This window comes from Schistocerca serialis, chromosome 6, assembly GCF_023864345.2.
Source record: "Schistocerca serialis cubense isolate TAMUIC-IGC-003099 chromosome 6, iqSchSeri2.2, whole genome shotgun sequence".
In the NCBI taxonomy this organism is placed as follows: domain Eukaryota; kingdom Metazoa; phylum Arthropoda; class Insecta; order Orthoptera; family Acrididae; genus Schistocerca; species Schistocerca serialis.
The window spans coordinates 678,889,598-678,912,334 of NC_064643.1; the positions used below are offsets into that span (position 1 = coordinate 678,889,598).

The 22,737-nt window shown below is 41.6% G+C and overlaps 1 protein-coding gene across 1 annotated transcript in view; it reads left to right on the forward strand.

Annotated features, from left to right (window-relative positions):
• The window catches only part of LOC126485028 (odorant receptor 83a-like), an 81,958-nt gene that overhangs the window by 19,529 nt on the left and 39,692 nt on the right, over positions 1-22,737 (forward strand). The window contains exon 2 of the mRNA XM_050108633.1: positions 3,282-3,698. Within this exon, the coding sequence (XP_049964590.1) occupies positions 3,282-3,698 (417 nt within the window). The remainder of the gene's footprint in view (positions 1-3,281; positions 3,699-22,737) is intronic.

Sequence of the window (22,737 nt, forward strand, 5' to 3'; positions counted from 1 at the left end):
CGCCATATCTAGAGGAACTGAATGAAACATTGTTTCGTATGGAGAAATCGGTTGTCATTGTCACACTGCTCCAGTGGTCATCTGTCGGGGGAAGGTGAACCGATTAAACTATGTTTAAGGCCTCTAAGAATCAGTTCATGCGATGACGTTTTTCAAGGTAAAGGAAAACTGCTTTGGGTAGGTAAGAGAATAGATTTGCAGTAAACGTGTTACGTGCAGATGAGCTAATGGGAGAGAATGATGAATTAGATAAAGCACAGTGTTGTGTGCACGGTAGTACCGTTAACACTCTGGAGATAGTTAGCACGTACTGCACATTGGCATAGATGGTTTTGCGGCCAAATGCATGATTTAGTGGAAATGTTGTCGATCGTCAGTTTGGAGATCTGAAATAAAAATGATCTCAATCGTATGAATTCGAACCGCGGTCATAGCCCGCTGACAATGTAACTGCATTATAGGAGAAAGTGAAACATTTAGGAAGAACAATGCTATTAGTGAAGGAGGGATTGTTATTACAATTAAACTCCATAGATCATTGGCAGTGGCCTTGGTGGACCAAAACAGAATACCAACTTGGAACGCCTCACCTGAGTACCATAGGCTGTATGGAATACAACACAACTTAACTACCATTGATGGAGGATTTTATTAATCAAAGGTTACCGGATGATGTTAACAAGAAAGTACTAGCCCTGAGGTGATCACAACATAGAAACCCTCAGAGGCAACTGAGGTACATCAGGTTTCTTGTGACTAAAGGTATCTCAGTGGTAGAATGATTATAGACACACGTCTACAGCGAGATATAATGGAAACTAGGAGTATTGCAACGGCCTCTATGGTTCCCTGAGGGCACTACCAGCATCGTAGAATGCTGTTTGGCTTGAATAAAGCGCCAGACACATTTCAGTTGCTGGAGGGCATTTTTCGATAGTTGATTTGGCCTATATAATGGTCTTTGCAAAGGAGATGTAGCATGCGATTCGTTTAAGGGAGTGGTTAAGAGTTTCAACACACAATACCTCACTCTCAGTACACAAATGTGTCACTTGGCACTGCAGGATCATTATTTATGACATGTAATTAATTGAAGATGTTTCAAAGAAAATGCCTTTTTTTGCATGCTGCACGTCGAAAATATTATATTTATTTATGCACCCAGACCCGTTTCGCCTTTTTTACAATGCATCTTCAGTGGTTGTCCTGAAATATTACATGATTTGTCCATTTTTACACATAGGTTATCTTTTCACATCTAGGTTATAGATATAAAAACAGTTCCTTCACGTTTTTTATAAAATGGAAAGGTACTTACAAGTAACTTCTAGTTCATTGCATCTAAGCATGTAATTAGTTGTGATGGGCTATGAACATATTCTAAAAAAGTGGAGGCTGTACTGAGTGTTCGAATGCCTCAAGAGGAGAGGGATTTACAGTCATTTTCAGGGTTAGAAATTTACTACAAAAATTCATCCCAGAATTTCCAGAAATATCACGACCATTTACACACAGACAAAAAATGCTGTGTAGTCCCATTGCATGTCAGGATGCCTAGGCGTGTTCAGGAAACTGAAATAATTGTTGACACCTAGTCTAGTATAGGTATTAGCAAATTATGGAAAACGGTTCACATTGTCTTATCAAACACGTAATCATTCTCTTGGCTGTGTGTTAAAACAAGAATTACGGTACGTTGAACGTGCAGCTGCCTATGTGTTTCATGAACTGCATGCGGTGGAAAGAAATTAGAAGGAAATGATAAGTAATCGTGCTCCAGACTGTGTGTTAAATCAAGAATTAGATGAAGTGGAACATCATGTGAAGTAAATGAAGCAGAGACAAAGTACTCAATCACAAGAAGGGTATGTCGCTCATCAGATATGGAATTACATATTTTCGATATTATTTGAATTACAGGAAACTCAAGATACTAGACACTGAAATAGTTACTAGGGTTAAGAACTAAAGTAAATTTGTTGATCACTGAAAGTAAATGAGATGGTGAAGGATGTGTCGTCGAGGAGTGGCAAACTACTGGGCCCAGGCTCAACAGAAAGTTAAACAATTCTATTTCAGTACCATAAATGAACATGTAGCACACAGTGGTAATCTGAACAGTTTTGTTATAGCAATATTATTACTTCACTATAACGTCAGCAAAATCAAAATATTACTGAGATACTGATAAGGATCAATATGGAGGATTTATTTAAATATGCCCCAAAGAGCTCAGTATGTTGCATCATTTACCGATGATTTGCATGAAAAGTTAGCACATAAATAATGGTATAAAACAGTTTGATATGTATTAACAAAAACGAATACTAAGTCAAAACCGCAGCATTCGTCCATTATAATCTCTTCTTGGTATTAACATTAATTTAAACAGTTTCTTGTGCTTTCAACATCTAGCGACTGTTCTTGTCGTCCTCTTTCCGAAGGCTACCTGTTTTGCTTTTTGCATCTTTCAGTGCTAATTTTCCTTGTACAAGACTTTTCACACCTTACATCCATTTTAATCTATTGCCGTATTCAAGCTTTGGTTTGCCTCCGAACATTTTCCGCACTACTTATCCCTCCTTTGCAAAGATTCCTCAGGAAATGTCCTCTCGACACTCTCTTAGAAAGTTGTGCCCCAATTTCTTGTCTCACAAATTCGGTTGATTATCTCTATATTGTATTGTATGTTAACCGGGGACCTAGAAACGACGGAGAGGCTCCGTCCCCGCGGCAGCCGCAGTGGTCCACAACCCCACGACGACTGCCGCAGTCCACTCCATCCCTCCGCCCCGCCAACCGAACCTAGGGTTCTTGTGCGGTTCTGCCCGCGGTGAATTCCCCCCCCCCCCCCCCTCCGGGAACGTCTCACACCAGACGAGTGTAACCCCTATGTTTACGTGGTAGAGTAATAATGGTGGTGTACGCGTACGTGGAGAACTTGTTTGCGCAGCAATCGCCGACATAGTGTAACTGAGGCGGAATAAGGCGAACCAGCCCGCATTCGCCGAGGCAGATGGAAAACCACCTAAAAACCATCCACAGACTGGCCGGTTCACCGGACCTCCACACAAATCCGCCGGGTGGATTCGTGCCGGGGACCAGGCGCTCCTTCCCGCCCGGAAAGCCGTGCGTTAGACCACGCGGCCAACCGGACGGGCATCTGTATATTAGTATACGATGTACCCACCAGTTCCTCGACGTTCTTCTGTAACCTCAGTCTTTAAAAGCCTAATATTGCTAAAACTAGTGCTATGTATTGTTGGTCTCTTTGGTTGCAGACTGGCATGACACTCCACACGTCGCTGTCGCTGTGTGTGCGCCTGCTCAACATGGCTGGTCTCTGGCCGCCAGCAAGCGCTCGCCACTGGCTGACACCTGCTGGCCTACTGTACCGATTGTACACCGCGGTCATGGTCGCCCCCACGTGGCACATCTTGCTGCCTGAGGCAGCTGGACTGGTGCATTTCGGGGGCGACATGAAAGCCGCGACGGAGGATATGTGCCTGCTGTCTGCATTCGTGACCACCAGCTACAAACTGCTGGTCATCCTGCTGCGACGGACGCAGATCGTGCGCTTCGTGGAAGCCCTGGACGCGCGTGTCACGGCCATGGCGGCCGAATCCGCCGAGGCGCGGGCCGTGGTGAGGCGGCGGGACCTCTGGTCGCGCCGACTGGCCCTCTTCATGGTGATACAGGTGGGCACAGGCAGATATAAAGGTGGGCACAAGCAGACCCTCAAAAATACAAACCGACGTCCGTCACGTGCGTGTCCTGCAGAATTGCTGAGTGTATTCTATGTTCGAACATAATAGATCTGCTTCATAGAAGAAATTTCAATCCTGAAATCAGAGTTTGGAGCAGCGTTCAACAACTATTGGAAAACATTTTTATCCCGGACAGCTTCGGTTGAAGAAACTTAGAATTTTTTGTGGGCCATAGTATAATATCCCCGCTACACCCCTATAGTTTCATGAAGGTCCAATAGGTGGCGGCGATAAACGTAACCTTCAGAATGACGTCTCTAGCGAAGGTGCGCTCCGAGCACTATGGGAAGCAGATTGTATACCAGTCAGGTTCCTCTCAGAGTATGCTGATAAAATAGCGTCATATTTAGTAGTTATATGCAACCACTCGCTCACAGAAAGATCCGTACCTATGGACTGGAAAATTGCTCAAGTCACACCAGTACCCAAAAAGGGAAGTAGCAGTAATCCACTGAATTACAGGCCTAGATCACTTACGGCGATTTGCAGTAGTGTTTTGGAACATATACTGTATTCGAACATTATGAAGTACCTCGAAGAAAACGATTTATTGACACATAGTTAGCCGGATTCAGAAAATATCGTTCCTGCGAAACACAACTAGCTCTTTACACTCATGAAGTAATAACTGCTATCGACAAGGGATGTCAAATTGATACCATATTTTTAGATTTCCTAAAGGCTTTCGACACCTTTCCTCACACGCGTCTTAACCAAACTGCGTGCCTACGGAGTATCGCCTCAGTTGTGCCACTGGATTCGTAATTTCCTGTCAGAAAGGTCACAGTTCGTAGTAATAGACGGAAAGTCATCGAGTAAAACACAAGTAATATCCGGCGTTCCCCAAAGAAGTGTTATTGGTCCTCTATTGTTCCTAATCTATATTAACGACATAGGAGACAATCTGAGTAGCCGTCTGAGATTGTTTGTAGAACATCTTGTCATTTACCGTCTTGTTAAGTCATCAGATGATCAAAACGACTTGCAAAATGATTTAGATAAGATATCTGTATGGTGCTGAATGAGGCAATTGACCCCTCAATAAAGAATAGTGTGACGTTATTCACATGAGTACTAAAAGAAATCAGCTTAATTTCGATTACGCGACAAGTCACAAAAATCTGAAGGCTGTAAATTCAACTAAATACTTAGGGATTACAATTACAAATAACCTAAATTGGAACGATCACAGAGATAATATTATGGGTAGAGCAAACCAAAGACTGCGATTCATTGGCAGAACACTTAGAAGGTGCTACAGGTCTACTAAAGAGACTGCTTACACCACGCTTGTCCGCCCTATTTTGAGTATTGCTGTGCGGTGTGGGATCCGCATTAGGTCGGACTGAAGGATGACATCGAAAAAGAACAAAGAAGGACAGCTCGTTTTGTATTATCGTGAAATAGGGGAGATAGTGTCACAGACATGATACTTGAATTGGAGTGGCAATCATCTAAACAAAGGCGTTTTTCGTTGCGAGGGGATCTCATCATGAAATTGCAATGACCAGTTTTCTCCTCCTACATAGGGAGAAATGATCACCACCATATAGTAAGAGAAATCAGGGCTGGCACAGAAAACTTTAAGTGCTCTTTTTTCCCGCGTGCCGTTCGAGAGTGGAACGGTAGAGAGACAGCTTGAAGGTGGTTCATTGAACCCTCAGTCAGGCACGTTATTGTGAATAGCAGAGTAATCACGTAGATATAGATGTAGATGCACTGGGACATATGGAGATTTGGGTCGGTCCCGGAAAGATGTTCGAGCAGTCTTAGTGGCTAAGGCAAAACAATTCTGATGACTTAATACCTCGTTATTTTGTCCTTTGGAGATACATTAAGGATCGCGTTTTATGTACCCCCATTGCCAATAACGTTGTAACATCTCAGATAACGCAATGCTGGTGTGATAATCACTGACACAAAGTAAGCTATGGATAAAACTTGACTACCACATGGACGAGTGTCATGTGACATTCTTAGAGTGGAAAATTTAAACTTGGTGTCATTACTGTTCTATTCATGCATCAATCACATTTGTACATGTAATATTTTGGAACATATACAGAGCTTTGAAAACGAATGAATCATATAAGGGGCCATCACAATGTTTACCTTTGAGGACGCTGCTGCAGTGTATATGCAACGTAGCGCGAGTTCAATGGAGGTAGACTCGTATGCAAGGGACTCGTGGGGCATTGTGTCTTTCCGACGTGTGTGCACCAAATGCGAAAGCGTAAACTATGGCGATGTTGTTGTCAAACGCATCCGAATAGGATAACGTGCTGTTATTGTTTTCTTGGCTGCCAAAGAACAAACACTGGTAGACGTTCTTCAGAGAATTAGTAATGTGTGTCTGGTAGCACGTCCGTCGAAACCACCATTGTGGAATGGTGCGCTAAGTTCCATGCTCGTCGCGATTCCGCTCAAGACGCCGGTCAGTTGGGGAGACAGGCCTCAACTGGGAGCCGGCCGCGGTGGCCAAGCGGTTCTAGGCGCCTCAGTCCGGAACCACGCGACTGGTACGGTCGCAGGTTCGAATCCTGCCTCGGGCATGGATGTGTGTGACGTCCTTAGGTTAGTTAGGTTTAAGTAGTTCTAAGTTCTAGGGGACTGATGACCTCAGATGTTAAGTCCCATAGTCCTCAGAGCCATTTGAACCATTCGAACCTCAACTGGGAGAATGTAGTGGGAGTGAGTCGAGCAGCCGTTAATTATTTGTACAGTAAAAGAGCTACAGTTACTAGGCTTGTACAAAGTGTCTTGCAGTATTGCCCATTGTCTTTTCTGAGTTTCCATTGGCAGGTAGCCACACAGGCGAAGATAAACAAAAGCTCTTGCAAAATGTCGAGGGAGGCCCAGTCGTGTACAAAAGTACGGTGAGTCGCTGGGTTAGGCTTCTGTCATCATCGCAGCAAGGACGCTCACAAATGTTCGATTTCCCGCTTGCCGTTCGAACGTGACTCCTCATTCTTGAAAGCAGCGGACTTTCTCAGTCGGGGTCATCGATGAATCACAGTAAAGCATCTCGTTTGTTAAGTGGACTTTTCTGTTGGTAGTGCTGACACACTCGTCCACCAGTTGGGATAGTCAGAGGTGTTTATAGCCACTGGTTTGCTCGCCACTTAACAATAGACTTCCTCCTGTTGGGCCCAATGAAGGCTGCACTCCATGGGAAGCAGTGGGTGGACGTTGAGGAGATTACTCATGCAGCAAGAGGTCGACCAGTAGAGTGGTATCATACGGGCATACAGACCCTCCCATTGATCAGTGAGGTGGTGTATGGCCATCGCAATGAACGCAGATTGTGTTAAAATAAAGGGTTCTGCAGCTAAACGTGTGATGAATGAAATGCTGTATTGGAATGCTGAATAAAACTAACCTGCTTTCAGAAGAAAAGCGTGACATTACTTATCGAACGCCCTCCTAGAAAGCATCGCTCGTGTTAACCGCAATTGTCCCTTATTTTCTCTTATAACCCGAGAACTGTGAGTGAAGAGCGGCCAGTAGACTCCATATAAGTAGATTTCCGGAAAGCTTTTGCTACAGTGCCGCAGTGAAGACTGTTAAGGAAGGTCCGAACATACGGAATTATTTGTGAAATTCACGTAATAAATTATAGAACCCATAAGTGATCCTGGATGGCTTGTGTTCATCGGAAGACAAACAGATTGTTAGGACACTCTCAAGGAAGTGCCAGACGGCTGCTCTAGTTGTGATCTTTCAGGTTTTCTCTTTGTGGTTGATGAGTAGTATACTTCCGGGTATTCCTCCTAGTTGGTGTTTCTGTTTTGTGCAAAACTTCAGTAGAACATCCAAAAGCATACTATTAACTGCTCTAATTCACTACGTACATTAAGAAACCTACGGATCACGAAAGGTCGTGTCTAGGAAAGATGAAGTAGTAAGTCCCATAGTGCTCGGAGCCATTTGAACCAAAGATGAAGTAGACAGTTCGACACGTTGAGAGAATTGTAGGACAGGTAATTCATCCATATAGATGACAGAACACTTGCGTGCCCCGTCCTTGGTTATTGCTCGGCTGTTTGGGGTGCCCACCAGGCAGATAAAGGACGACTCTGAAACAATTTACAGGTGTGCCTCTAGATATCTTACCGCTGGGTAGAATCTACAGGTATATTTAACAAGTGAAAACTCAAAAGGGAAACCCTAGAGAGAAGAAGTTCGTTTTAGGAAACAATTCAGAACAGTTTATTTGTATATCTATCCTACTGTCTCCAAAATACAACTCCCGGAAGGAGTGTGAACACAGAACAAGCACAACCAGGGCTCTTACGAAAACAGATAGACAGCGGTTTTCGCTCGCTTCACCTGCCAGTGGAACAGGAACGGGTAGCGGTAGAACACGGTACACTCTGCATGCACCATATGTTTGATAGCAGGCTGAAACGCTCCAGGTTATGGTTTTGCTAGCGGTCCAGTAACGTGGCAGCCTAACCTCTATATTAAATAATCGTGACGCATTAGATAACTGATAATCTGTCTGTTTCAGTCTATTTTGGCTGTTCAGTATTGCTATATTTAATGAATAGAGCTGGTTCATTGATCAAGGATGCGAAAGTTTGCGCTCAGTGAAATTATATACCATCATTAAACACAAATGGTGACACCCTCTACCACTGTCATACACTTCTGCTCACGGCTATGCTCAACACAAGTAAAATAAACTGAAATACCTTCCCACGCCGTTTTAAAAATTTGCACACGTTATCCTTCACTGCAATTCCTTTCTCAGCCAGAACGATATCGACATCAAGAAACCACTCATTCCTGAACTGCATCTGACTACAATAACACTCAGCATGCGCACTCGGCACTTGTATATCGGTTCTTGGTCTAACGTCCACCTGTGCGAACAGAAATTTTATTGATTATAGAATGAAGGCTTCCACGGCAGGTGCTGTCATTACTTAACACTTCCTGGATCAGATGCCGTGGTCCATACGTAAAACTCTTCCCTGTCGTTTCACCTTCGACTGCGGAAGGCATCCTCTGAGGACAATGGGAGAAATGCAACGAGAGCGCGAGTGAGCGCTGTATATAGAAGCCATCCAGAGGGCGCCGCTGTCAATGGTGTGACGTCGGCTGTGCTATTACTCGAATATTGCCAACGTTCTCAGTTGAAATTAATCGATTGTCACGCTTTTGCTGCAATGTTGACACTCATATCTTACCCAGCTTAATGTTTTCATTTTTCTATTAAAATTATTGTAGTGTTTGGCAATCTCAGTAGCCTCTCTGTACATTCGCGCGTAATAATGCGACGTCTTTGCCATGACGGTCGTCTTACTAAACTTTATTTCATGATCACCTTCCTGAAACACATGATCCGCTACAGCCGATTTATCAATATGTCCGAGGCGGCAGTTCCTTTTATGCACGAATGTACAGAGAGGCTATTGAGACGGCCAAACACTGCAATTATTTTAATAGAAAAGATGAAGGCATTAAGCTGGATAAGATAAGGATGACAACGTTGCAGCAACAGCGTGACAATCGATTAATTTCAACTGAGAAAGTTGGCAATATCAGAGATTATAGCACAGCCGACGTCACGTGATAGACAGCGGCGCCCTCTGGATGGTTTGTATATACGACGCTCACTCGCGCTCTCGTTGAAGTTCGCCGCTTGTCGTCGGAGGATGCCTTCCGCAGTCGAAGGCGAAACATCAGGGGAGAGTTTTATGTATGGACCACGGCATCTCAGCCCGGAAGTGTTAAGTAATGTGAAATTTTATTATCTTTGTGTAAATGACCGTGGATCCCTTACACTGCCGCCCTAAAAGACTAGTTTGTAACCACAGGCGAAAAAGAAAGTAGGAAAAGTGGGGTTACAGTTAAAGAAGATAAAGAATATTAAAATCAAGAACAGACAACAAAAGTTACAATATTACTCTTGAAGAACTGAGTTAGGCACGTTCGTTAGCAATTATTTGTATTACAATGATCGGTTTCGACAAATCTACGTTATCATCGTATCTTATAACATTATTAGTTGTACATGCTCGATACAGGGCTAATAGACATTCAGTGATATTGCATAAAATAAAACGTCGCAGGGAACGTTAGCGTGTCACAAATAAAATAAGACACAATTAAAGAACGCAACATGTTGTGCTGATGTTACAGCATATTGTAGTATGTGTGGTATTGTATTCTGGACCATCAGCACAACATGTCATACGTATTAACTTTGCGTTACTTTATTTGTGATAGCTCAATATTAGCTGCCACGTTGTTTTCGCGTAACATCACTGTGTGACATCGAAGATTCTGATAAGAATACACAATTTTCTTGAAGTCATCAGTCTTCTGACTAGTTTCATGCGGCACGCCACTAATTCCTCCCCTTGCCAACATCTTCATCTTACAGTAGCACTTCCAAGCTACGTCCACAGTTATTTGCTGGATGTAACCCAATATCTGCCTTCCTTTAGAGCTTTGCCCAGTAAAGCTCCCTCCAGTACCACGGAAGTCATTCCCTCATGTCTTAACTGATGTCCTATCATCCTGTCCCTTCCTCTCGTCAGTGTTTCCCACATATTCCTTTGCTTTCCCATTCTGTGCAGAACCTCCTCATTCCTTGCCTTATCACTCCACCTAATATTCAACATTCGTCTGTAGCACCACATCTCAAATGCTTCAAATATCTTCTGTTCCAGTTTTCCTACAATCAATGTTTCATTACCATACAACTCTGTGCTCCAAACGTACATTCTCAGAAATTTCTTCTCAAATTAAGGCCGATATATCATACTAGTAGACTTACCTTGGCCAGGAATACACTTTCTCCATCATCGGCTATATTGCTGCCTAGATAACAGAATTCCTTAACTTCATCTACTTTGTGACCATTAGTCCTGATGTTAAGTCTCTCGCTGTTCTCATTTCTGCTACTTCTTATTAACTTCGTCTTTTTTCGATTTACTCTCAATCCATAATCTCTACTCTTTAGATTGTTCATTCCATTCAGAATATCTGTAATTCTTCTTCACTTACACTCAGGATAGCAATGCCATAAGGAAATCGCATCTTTGTTCCTTTCACTTTGAATTTTCATTCCTGAACCTTTCTTTTATTTCCATCATTGCTTCTTCAATGTACAGATTGAACAGTTGGGGCCAAATACTACATCCCTGTCTTACTGTCTTTTTAATCGGAGCGCTTCGTTCTTGCTCGCCCATTCATATTATTCCCTCTTCGCTCTTTTACATATTGTATATTATCCGTATCTCTCTGTAGCTTACCCCAATTTTTCTCAGAATTTCGAACATCTTGCACCATTTTATGTCGTCTAACGCTTTATCGAGGTCGACGAATCGAATAAACGTGCGCTGTTTTTTCTTTAGTCTTGCTTCCAACAGCAACGTCAGAATTGCCTCTCGGGAGCCTTTGTTTTCTTTTTTTTTTAAAAAAAAAAAAAAAAAAAAAAGGCCAAACTGATCGTCTTCTACCACATCCTCAATTTTCTTTTCCATTCCTCTGCATATTATCCTTTGTTAGCAACTTTGATGCATAAACTGTTTAGCTGATATTGCGATAATTCTCCCATTCTACACAACAACGTGAAGAGTCATTTTGCTACAACTTCCCGCAATGACTTTAGAAATTTTGGTGCAATTCTATCTGCCCCTTCTGCCTTATTTGATGTGAAGTGCTCCAAAGCTCTTTTAAACCCCGATTCTAGTACTGGATCCCCTATCTCTTTTAAATCGACTCCTGTTTCTTCTTCCATCACATCAGACAAATCTTCCTCGTCATAGAAACCTTCAATGTACTCACTCTATCTATCCTCCCTCTCCTCTGCATTTAACAGGGTAATTCCCGTTTCACCCTTTATGCTACCACTCGCGTTTTAATCTCATCGAAGGTTGTTTTGACTTTCCTATATACTGAGTCAGTCCTTCCCGCAATCATTTCTTTTTCGATGTCTTCACATTTTTCGTGAAGCAATTTCGTCTTAGCTTCCCTGCAATTCCTGTTTATTTCATTACTCAGCGACTTGTACTTCTGTACTGCTGAATTTCCGTGAAAATGTTTGTACTTTCTTCTTTCATCTATCAACTGAAGTGTTTCCTCTGTTACTCGTGGTTTCTTCGGAGTTACCTTCTTTGTAGCTATGTTTTTCTTCCCAACCTCTGTGATTGACCTTTTTAGATATGTCCCTTCCTCTTCAACTGTACTGCCTACTGAGTTATTCCTTATTAATCTGTAGCCTTAGAGAACTTCAAGTGCATCTCGACATCCCTCAGTACTGCCGCATCCTACTTCTTTGCGTATTGATTCCTCTTTACTAATTAATCTCATGAACTTCGACCTACTCTTGAGCACTACTATATTGTGATCTGAGTCTATTTCTGCTCCTGGTTACGCCTTACAATCCAGTATGTAATTTTGGAATCTCTGTTTGACCATAATATAATCTAGCTGAAATCTTCCCGCATCACCCGCTCTTTCCAAGTATACCGCTTCCTCTTGTGATTCTTGAACACACTGCTCACTATTACTAGCTTCACTTCACTGATCACTACTAAGACTAGATTGAGCCTTTGCATTTCCCTTTTCAGATTTTCTATCTTCCCTACCATGTTCAAGCTTCTGACATTCCACGCCGCGACTCGTAGAAAGTTATCCTTGCGTTGGTTAATCAGTCTTTTTTTCATGGTCACCTCCCCCTTGGCAGTCCCACAGCTAACAGTACTATAAGACACGACGATGACACCATAGATCGGTCGAAACCAGTCGTTATAATAAAAGGGAGTTTTTGAGATCTTGTACTACTCGATTCTTCAAGAACTGACACAATGTCAAACACGTCCAAAAGTTACAATATTTCACTGATAAATTAAGTTCCCTCGGAAACTGGTAGTGAACTACTTCTACAAACATATGATGCAAAAATCAGGATACGTTGTTAAAAAATAGTAAATATTTTCACAAGTTGTATTCTTCATTTAATTACAAGAAATATCGTCCTTTAATAGTTTGTATGGGCCATCGAACACATAATATCACTGGTTTCCTTTTTGACAGAACAGCTCCAACAGCAGTCACTTAAATTATTTCAGTAGTCCTCTTGGGTTTCCTGTTCGTTCAGCAGGGCTTTTGCCATCCATACAGCCTCCGTTGTTTCAGCTCACTTGAATCACCACACACGAATTATTAACCATTCTTTTATTATCTCTATGAAAGTATTGATATACATAATTTTGGTACCCCAGATTAGAGGACTGATTGACAATCCTTTACTTTCTATTAGATCAGCGAGCAATGAAGAAGCTAACGTAACACTCTGAAACGGTCTCATGCAACTACTCAAATTAATAGCTGACATGATTTCCCAGAAATTCATTTAGAAGAAATGGTTCTTTTACTCTCCCATATTGTGGTTAAGCAGTTATTATAATTGTCAACACAATTACTTCAGTAAGTTACTTTTTTATTTCTGCATATATCACTCAAAGTTTGAAATATTGGCACAAGTCATTATTAGACTACTAAACAGTGCCAGAACTGTGAAACATCCCCTTTGAAAAATCAGTGAATCACTGTGCTGATGAACAACTTACGTTATTTAATTTTCAAACAGCTGAGCAAAACTGAACGAACTCAGACATTTCTCTCTTTACTTATTCTGATCATCACTAAACTGACACACAATATTTTTAGCGCAACGCAATCTGACTTTCAAAAATCCCTACAAACGAATTGCCCCCTTTCAGGAATCACTTACTCGAATCCTTACTCGAGCTACTGCAATACAGCGAGCACCACTACTGCCAGCTAAGTAAAAGACTCTAACTACTGAAGGCACTAACTATTGATAGGCATAGTTATCAAATGAAAGATTTTGATAGAGAACAAACAATGTATTTACCTTAATAGTGTTCAAAAGTCATAATATATATACCAGTTCATGACATCCAGTCTTACAAATTTACTCTTTCTGGCGGACACACGTCCAGATCATCCGCTCTCAAAACTCCGCCATCTCACTCCCCACATTCACCACTGCTGGCGGCTCACCTCCAACTGCGCAACGCTACGCGCTGTTCACATCCAGCTGCCCGACACAACAATAGCGACTATTCCAACACTGCCACCCAGCCACAGACTGCACACAGCACAGCCAGTGATTTTCATACAGAGCGCTACATGGCGTTACCAATATAAAAACCTAAACAGCCTACTTACAACTGTACTTCTGAACACCAATGGAAATACTTCCGTTATCAGTTTTATTGGCCAAGTAAATCTTGAAATCGTTAAATTTTTGTCATTTAGGACAAAATACTTTACTTTTTATCATCCTGATTTTCATCATCACATACATGTAAATGCATATAGATACAAATAAGACAACTTAAGTGAAAATAAATGACATCATTCAAAGATGAACTCCTAAAATACTTCATATTTTACATACCTTTCACCTCATATAAACTCCATTTCACATATCACTCTCAATTCGACGTCATATTCACGTCGAATATTTACACCTTAAACATCCAACAATCCTCGTGATTCAGCTTGATAAATACTCAAAATTACCACCATACACCTTAATACCTACACACCTAATTATAAGATTCTTATACTTCATATTATTCATCAAAAAGAAATAACTCCTCATCTGTAAGTCATTTTACAAGTTGTCCTGTATATCACAACCATCATCTATTACCTCATTCCCATTCTATAGTTTTCTTCTGTTCTTTTATGACTCACGTACCAAACCTAAATGATTATGTAGGATTCATTACCTACACTAATTAGCTTCACTCGATTTTGTGACAATGAGATCTGACGCTATCTCTATTCTTTTGGCTCTACGATTTCCGTAATTTGTTGACACTGAACGATCGCAAAAGTTATTGATTCTGTATAATATCTCAATTATTACTTTAACACTAGTTTCATATTATTATGAGAAACGTACCACAGGACTTGCTGATCGGTTCCTAACTGAAATACCAGGATAACTGCAACTTAATCTAACTGATAATTTCTACAATTTTTTAACTCTTAGTGTAGGAACAATGGCAGAGGAGTGAAACTTGATCCTAGAGGTAGGGTCTCCCTCAGCTGGGAAGTGTATCAGTCGCCAGTTACTATACTAGCAAGAGAGTTGCTCGTTTCCTACTCCTTCTTTGATTCTCTTTTGCCGTCTGAGGTACCCCCATGTACGTTAAGAAATCTGCTTCGTAGTACATCTTTTAGTGTAGCATATTGATAAATCTTGGAACGGTATTTTTTCTGAAATTATGCTTCAGAATGATTGTAGATATTAACTTCTTATTTCCCCTTAACCTCCCAGATGATGGCTTCGCCTTCCCCTCTATTCTATATTAGACTTCGTGTCTGTCTATAAAATATGCCGCAGAAACACCCATTGACAGCTTGGGAAAAATCGCTGGTGCAGTTACGTTTTCGGTTTATACTTCTAGCCTGTTTAACTTTGGTGCACCACTTATCATTATTCATTACCGCAACGATATTGTCTCCCTCAATGTGAAAGTTTCATCAATAATTCTCTTAGTAAATTCTTTAGCTTTATACTCTCGTTGTTATATATATATATATATATATATATATATATATATATATATATATATATATATATATATTCCTGTACATGGTCGATTTCTAGCTTAAGTAGCTGATCACCCTGCCTCTGTGCTGCTATTACTTCAATTACATCTACATCCATACTCCGCAAGCCACCTGACTGTGTGTGGCGCAGGGTACCTGGAGTACCTCCATCGGTTCTCCCTTCTATTCCAGTCTCGTATTGTTCGTGGAAAGAAAGATTGTCAGTATGCCTAATACTGAGCTCTAATCTCTCTGATTTTATCCTCATGGTCTCTTCGCGAGATATACGTCGGAGAGAGCAATATACTGCTTCACTCCTCGGTGAAGGTATGTTCTCGAAACTTCAACAAAAGCCCATACCGAGCTACTGAGCGTCTCTCTTGCAGAGTCTTCCACTAGAGTTTATCTATCATCTCCGTAACGCTTTCGCGATTACTAAATGATCCTGTAGCGAACTTCCCTGTAATTTTCACTTAGTTCCAGTTCCTTCAGCAGTGATGTTGCGTTCTTTCAGCCTCTGTGTCATGTTTTTAATCTCTTTCTTATGACTTTTCTTAATATCCTAGTCGCTCCTCTTATTACAATAATAGTTTCCGCAGCAACATCCTCTTTTTCTACTGCTACCTCAACTCTCATGTTATTCATATCGTCTCTGAGTTAATCTGATTTCTCCTGCAGCCTAGTGTATCTTTCTTCACACTCTCTTTTCCTGCTTTCACATATTCCTGCAACATCTCCTCCCAGCTTTCTTTACTCTATGTGAATACTTCATCCGCATCCTTTTTCGATTTCAGTGACGTCTGTTCGTATAATTTTGCTCTTTCTTGTGCTCTCTTCTCTTTATTGGCTCTTGATCTCTTCCCTCCTAACATCTTCTCCATATTTTCTTAGGTGTCTCATAATCTTTCTTTGTTCTCAAGTGGTGCTCTAAAGAGCGCTTCAAACATCAGTTGTATTCCTTCCCACTCTGTAATTGGTTTATGTATTTATTTAACCTGAACTGACTGGGACCATAAAGCATTTTTTTCCATCGGGCTAAAGTTTCGCACATACAGTATACTTCTACGTCATAGTTACCTACTTAATAACTACTTTTAATACACAGATAATAATAATAGTAATAATAACATTCATAATAATGATGATGACAACAATAACAATAATGTTAGTGGCAAATATAAAAAGAATCTAAGTGTGCTGTGAACTGAGGTATGACTGGTAGTCATTATTGTTGCTTCACTGTACATGTCAGTAACTGTCTGCTGAAACTGGAGGTGTCATTCGGTTCTCCAATACAGTGACAGAGATTATTCCACAGTTGGATTCCTGCTACTGAGAAGCACTTCGAGAGAGTATCTGAACAATGGAGTGGGACGGAAGTGATTTTGCTCTGATGAGAAAATTCGTTTCTGCCATGTTGGTCACGTTAAGATCCAGGAGAGACATGAAGCACAGTGTACGTTTATAAGACGCTAAAGAAGATGGAGGGTATATAAATATCTGCACTTATCTACACGCACGCTGTCCGATTAGTTGTGTGTGTGAGATGGTGAAATATGATCAAAGAATCGAACATTACATTCGTAACGAACACAGGCATTCATAACCAGTTCTAGGCGCCGCGCTCTTTTATGAGAGAGACCTTGCAGGATAACCTCGCTCTGATGAGTAACTGGAAGTATAACACTTTGTACACGTTTATTTCTCAGATGGGTGGGAACAACTATTTTTACTGCTGTAGGACATGAAGAGATGCTGATACCATTTTGCAAACTGAAGTCCGTGCTCAGCCCAATTCCAATTTTCATCTACTATGAGGCATAGGCTCTTTTTTAAGGGAGAGAAGTTGATGTAAGCTCCATATAGGATTAGAGATGAAAGAGAATCACAATATTTCGATGTAATAGGCCATTAATGACCAGTCAGTACCTCTTGGATTTAGGATACGTTGTGCCTTAATCCTATATTATACGCCCAGTTTGATAGTTCATACAAGTCGATGTTAAGATTCTCAGTAGTTGTCTTCAGGTTTGCCGGCCGTTGTGGCCGAGCGGTTCTAGGCGCATCAGTCCGGAACCGCGCTGCTGCTACGGTCGCAGGTTCGAATCCTGCCTCGGGCATGGATGTGTGTGATGTCCTTAGGTTAGTTAGGTTTAAGTAGTTCTAAGTCTAGGGGACTGATGACCTCAGATGTTAAGTCCCAAAGAGCTCAGAACCATTTCAACCACTTTCTTCAGGTTTATTGGTTTAGGACTTAGATACAACAGGCAGTCATCAGCGTACATGTTCTGTTTGTAGTAGGACAAAGTAGATGACACACCGCTGGCATACGATGAAAAGCATATAGAACCTTTATGTTTAGCCTGACAGTACCTGCCTCTCCGTTATCACTGTATGGTAGCTCCCATGATGCATTTCTGGTCAGACGTAAGGTATGAGCAAAACCATTGCACTGCACTTGGCGATAAATTCAGGTTGCTAGGTATGGCAGGTAAAGCGGCTTAGTCGTCAATGTCAGACGCCTTGCTAAAATCTAAGAAACACATGACAGCCGCGAGTTGTGCATCTAGGGAAAGCTATTTCAGGCAATCTGTTACTTTTATTAAGCCAGATGTTGTGCTGTGATGTTTGCGGAAATCTGATTTGCATTCGTAAAGAAGTTAATTGTAGGTATGGAGTGCATAGCTAGTTGTGGACTACATATTATAAGACCGTCTACAGCGCAGGAAGAATGCAAATACTTCTGTAGAAAGAGGGTGTTTAGTGACGTCCTATCTAAGTTGTGGCCTGACTAGATTTCGTTTGCCGGCCGAAGTGGCCGAGCGGTTCTAGGCGCTACAGTCAGGAACCGCGTGACCGCTACGATCGCAGGTTCGAATCCTGCCTTGGGCATGAATGTGTATGGCGTCCTTAAGTTAGTTAGGTTTTAGTAGTTCTAAGTTCTTGAGTTCTGGGGGACTGATGACCTCAGACGTTACGTCCCATAGTGCTCAGAGCCATTTGAACCAATTTTTAGATCTCGTTTCAGGTCTCTGGGAAAACACTTGTTGTTAAAGAATGATTGAAAATATTTATCATAGTGGGTAGTAGTGGGCAAACAATAAGTTTCATCATTTAGACTGTAATGCCTTCGTGTCCAGCAAGCATGGTGCTTATTTGACAATAGTGCAAGAAACATGCTTAAGAGTCTACCTATGACTCTCTGTTTGCTTTAAGGTTCAACTATGGTTGTAAATTATGTGAAGTACCGGTTCAGTTCTTTGGCTAGGACAGCTTTTACTTTGCCTATACAAAGACCATTCAGATTTTTCAATAGGCAAGCTGGTTACTTCTGTTGTCCGTTAATGTATTGGCATGGCTGAGTTTAGCATTTCTCACAGGTTGACTGAATTCCATCTGCTTGTGCTTGTGAGCAGTATGATTTTTCAGGTGCAGGACACAGTTTTTATGGCCGAGGTGTACGTCGGTGAGATTATGTATTTGTTCTTCTTTTGCATTACTTCCTTACATAGCCTAGGTACCAGTTTATCTCTCATTGATTTTAATGGTGTCTCAGTGTAACTGGTTGGATGGCTTAAGAGCTATCATTTGTTAACCCACAGATGTTTAACCCTGAATCTTTTTGTCCATTGTACCTTTCCATTATTAGTTAATATTGACACAAATCAAAAATATTGAAATTTGGTCTCACCCTCCTGAAACAATTTGTGAACTCCGTATTTATAATCACTTCTTGCTAAAATAGATTGTAAAAATTTGATAGTTTTCTTGTTCACCGGCGATCAATCCATGTCGATTGGGCACACTCTCAACCGGTGCCACAAACCTCCTAGCGCTAGGCTATTACCGTACCACTCATTCCTCAACTGCAACTTATGAAGAAACGGGACCCCTTCTAACATTAATCTAGCTATAAATGGTCACGTTCGTCTAATAAAAGGTGAAGAACCCTGACACGTCACCTCTAATTTCTGAAGTACCTAACTTTGGAGGTAACTGAAGACAAGAAAATTTAGTTTCTCTCAGGATTAACTGAATATTAAGCACACAGACGCAAACCAAAGTCCTAAAACTGTAACGTGTGAGAATTCACACATCTGTAAAAGCGGAAAAGGTATCCTCCTATCAAAATTACTCAACAAACACATTGGACAAGTTGTGGTGGGCTACTGTTTGCTAAGGTAACGGATGAAATTGTACGAAGTACATGGTTCATCGACAATGGACAAATAATCCACAAGAGGACGAACAGAAAAACAAGAGAGCACGCTAATGCAGGTAAACATTCACAAATACACTGATAAGCCAAAACATGTCGTTAGCGCACCGCGACATTGAATCCCGCCTGGTGGTGTTGTAGGCACGCCGTAGCAAACGTGTGTAAGCGAAGCAGACAGTGACGAAGGGTCACCCTAGCGCAATTATGGGCCGCAAATGGGGAAATCACTTAACGTAAGCGACTTTGACAAAGGAAAGATGATTTTTACACGTAGCATGTAAAATAAATGTAAATGTAGTGTGATTAGGGTCTCCCGTCGGGTAGACCGTTCGCCGGGTGGAACGAGTCTAGAAAACGGCGAAGCTGGTGGAATCTTCACGTGCTACTGTCGTGAGCGTCTATGGAAGGAGGTAGAAAGACAGTGAAACTACCGCTAGGAGCTAAATTGTTGGACGCCCATGACTGTTAACAGAACATTGGGGTTCGGATGTTTGTCTGCTCTGTGAAGTAGGTTATATGGTGATCTGTTGCAACTCTACTAAAAGAACACAATGCTGGTGCACACACAAGCCTTTCAGGGCACAGGTTTCATCGTACATTGCTGGACATGGAACGCCACAGCAGAACACAAGTTGACTCAACGACATCGTCAATTACGATTGCAGTGGGTACGGTATCATCGGATTCGATCGTCGATCAACAGAAACGTGTCGGGTCTTTGGATGAAACACATATCTTCTGTGCTAGGTCGATGGTCATCACCACAAACGCCACCATCTAGGTGAACGGGTGCTCGATACGTGCAGCGCGCCACGGACGCTGGGTCGTGCGGGCGGTATTACGTTATGCGGGACATTCTCCATCACTTGCATAGGGCCTGTGGTAGTTATCGAAGACACGCTGGCAGCTGCGAACCACCTGCTACTGTTTATACTCGATGTCTTCCCCAGTGGCGGTATCATCTTTCAGCAGTGCAATTTCCTAGTCTCGGAGCCGGAACCGTGCTACATTTGTTCGAAGAGCATTATAGTGTACTCACGATGATGTCTCAGCGACCATATTTGCGTGATGTAAATCCTATGTAACTCATACGGGCCGTTATATAGCGCCATTACCGTGTAGGCAATCAGCGGCCCGTAATTTTCGCGATATACGTGATCTGTGCTTCGACGTGAAACGTAGCATACCTCCACAAACCTACCAACAAACTGTCGGATCCTTGACAGACGGAACTAGGGATGTATTTCGTTCCAAAAACGGACAAACAAGCTATTACACAGATGGTCCTAATGTTTTTGCTCAACAGTGTATATACGCATCAACGATTAATGAGTGAATGGAAAATAAAGAATAAATATCATTTCCTTATTAATAAAACCAATTATTTAGAATAACAAGTACAGTGTTGCAAGTTAATGCGTTTGCAGAATTTTAGAATTCATAGTAAAAGTGGTTTAATGATCGAAACCGCTCTTAATTATTATTCTGAACGATATTGAAAAGATAAAGAGTCAGTTATGGAAAGATATTTTGAAGTTGCTCAAAATCACTGACGATGAGACACTACCATTATCTTTGCAAAATGTCTCTGCAAGATTCTTTCGGGAAACAGTTCGCGAGAGTTGCGATTTTCTGATTTTCAAAGTCAGTCTCAAATTAGCCCTCGCTGTTTGCGAGTCGGCAACGTCCGCCTCGTTGGTCCTTGATCCTTGAACGTGCAGTCCAATAATTACTGTCGTCTTGACAATTCTCTTGGTCATAGCCGACCGTTGCGAATGTAAAAGGAACGAGCGTTGTTTGTTCGGCAAGCGCTTCTATACACAGTGACGAAAGTAAGAACCGCTTCATTCAACAAACCCATAATGGATCTCAACATTAACCCACGATGAATCTCTACATCATGGTGTTTCTTAGCCACTGTTAGTCAGAGATTCGTTTTATGGTTTTCCGTTCAGTTCATCTCTAAACATGTCTGCACAATCATCCTCATTATGAAATAAAATCAACATAATTTTAATGTTGCTTAATATTCAGGGGATGTATCAAACAATTCGAATCATCAACTGTGCAGTAATCGAGACACTGTATATTCAAGATCAAAATTCTGGGTACCAGTTCACGAAATCAAAAATCTGTTATCACATTCCTGTTTCGTGGAAAATGAATTTAAGCAACGTGTTGTTGAACAGGAGAATGAATACTGTCAGAACAAATGAAACTAGCAGTCGCACTCGTGACAACTGCATTACTTAAACAAACACATAGCTATACAAAGAAATAAATATAAAAAACACACCCTGAAATAATCCCTTCAATTTATGTCGTAAATAAAGGACATAAAAGGGAAACAGGAAACACAAGAATCAGGAAAAGATAAATGTCGCACTGTAACGTTACCTTGTAATTGCTGCTCTGAGATTAAAAGTTTGTCACAGGAGAGTAATTATTGGCGGTAGCTTCAAAGCAGTCAGAAGATTGATTACAAAAGAAGGGTGTTAGCTTCACTCTTTTACTACAGTAACACTCACTGGGCGCATTTGGCTTCTGATTATTGATTCTTGGCCTATCCTTGTAATGAGCGAGCAGAAATTTGGTTTCTTTGAGTAAGGCCCGGCCGCTGTCACCGAGCGGTTCTACGCGTTTCAGTCCGGAACCATGCTGCTGCTACGGTCGCTGGTTCGATTCCTGCCTCGGGCATGGATGTTTGTGATGTCCTAAGGTTAGTTAGGCTTAAGTAGTTCTAAGTTGTGGGGGACTGATGACTTCAGATATTAAGTCCCATAGTGCTTAGAGCCATTTGAAACATTTTTTGAGTAAGGGACCGTGGATCCTTTACAGCAGAACATGTGTACAAAGCAGATGCAGGTGCAGAACGTCCAAACTCAAGTCCCGAAACTACATTGTCTTAATTTTGCAAGAAAATAAAACTCAACAGGTTAAGTTTGCAATGTTACAAGTGTTCAGGCGAGCTTTACGACTGCGTGGGTTTGGTCGGGAAAAGATGTAAATTTGCTTGCACGGCTGTGTGCGAGTCGGCAGGGCTAGTATGACAAACCGCTCAACCAGGAGAGCTCAGATATGAAGACAGTCAACACACACATGGCCGAGTACTGGTAATTCCAGAGAAGAGGCCTTCGATGA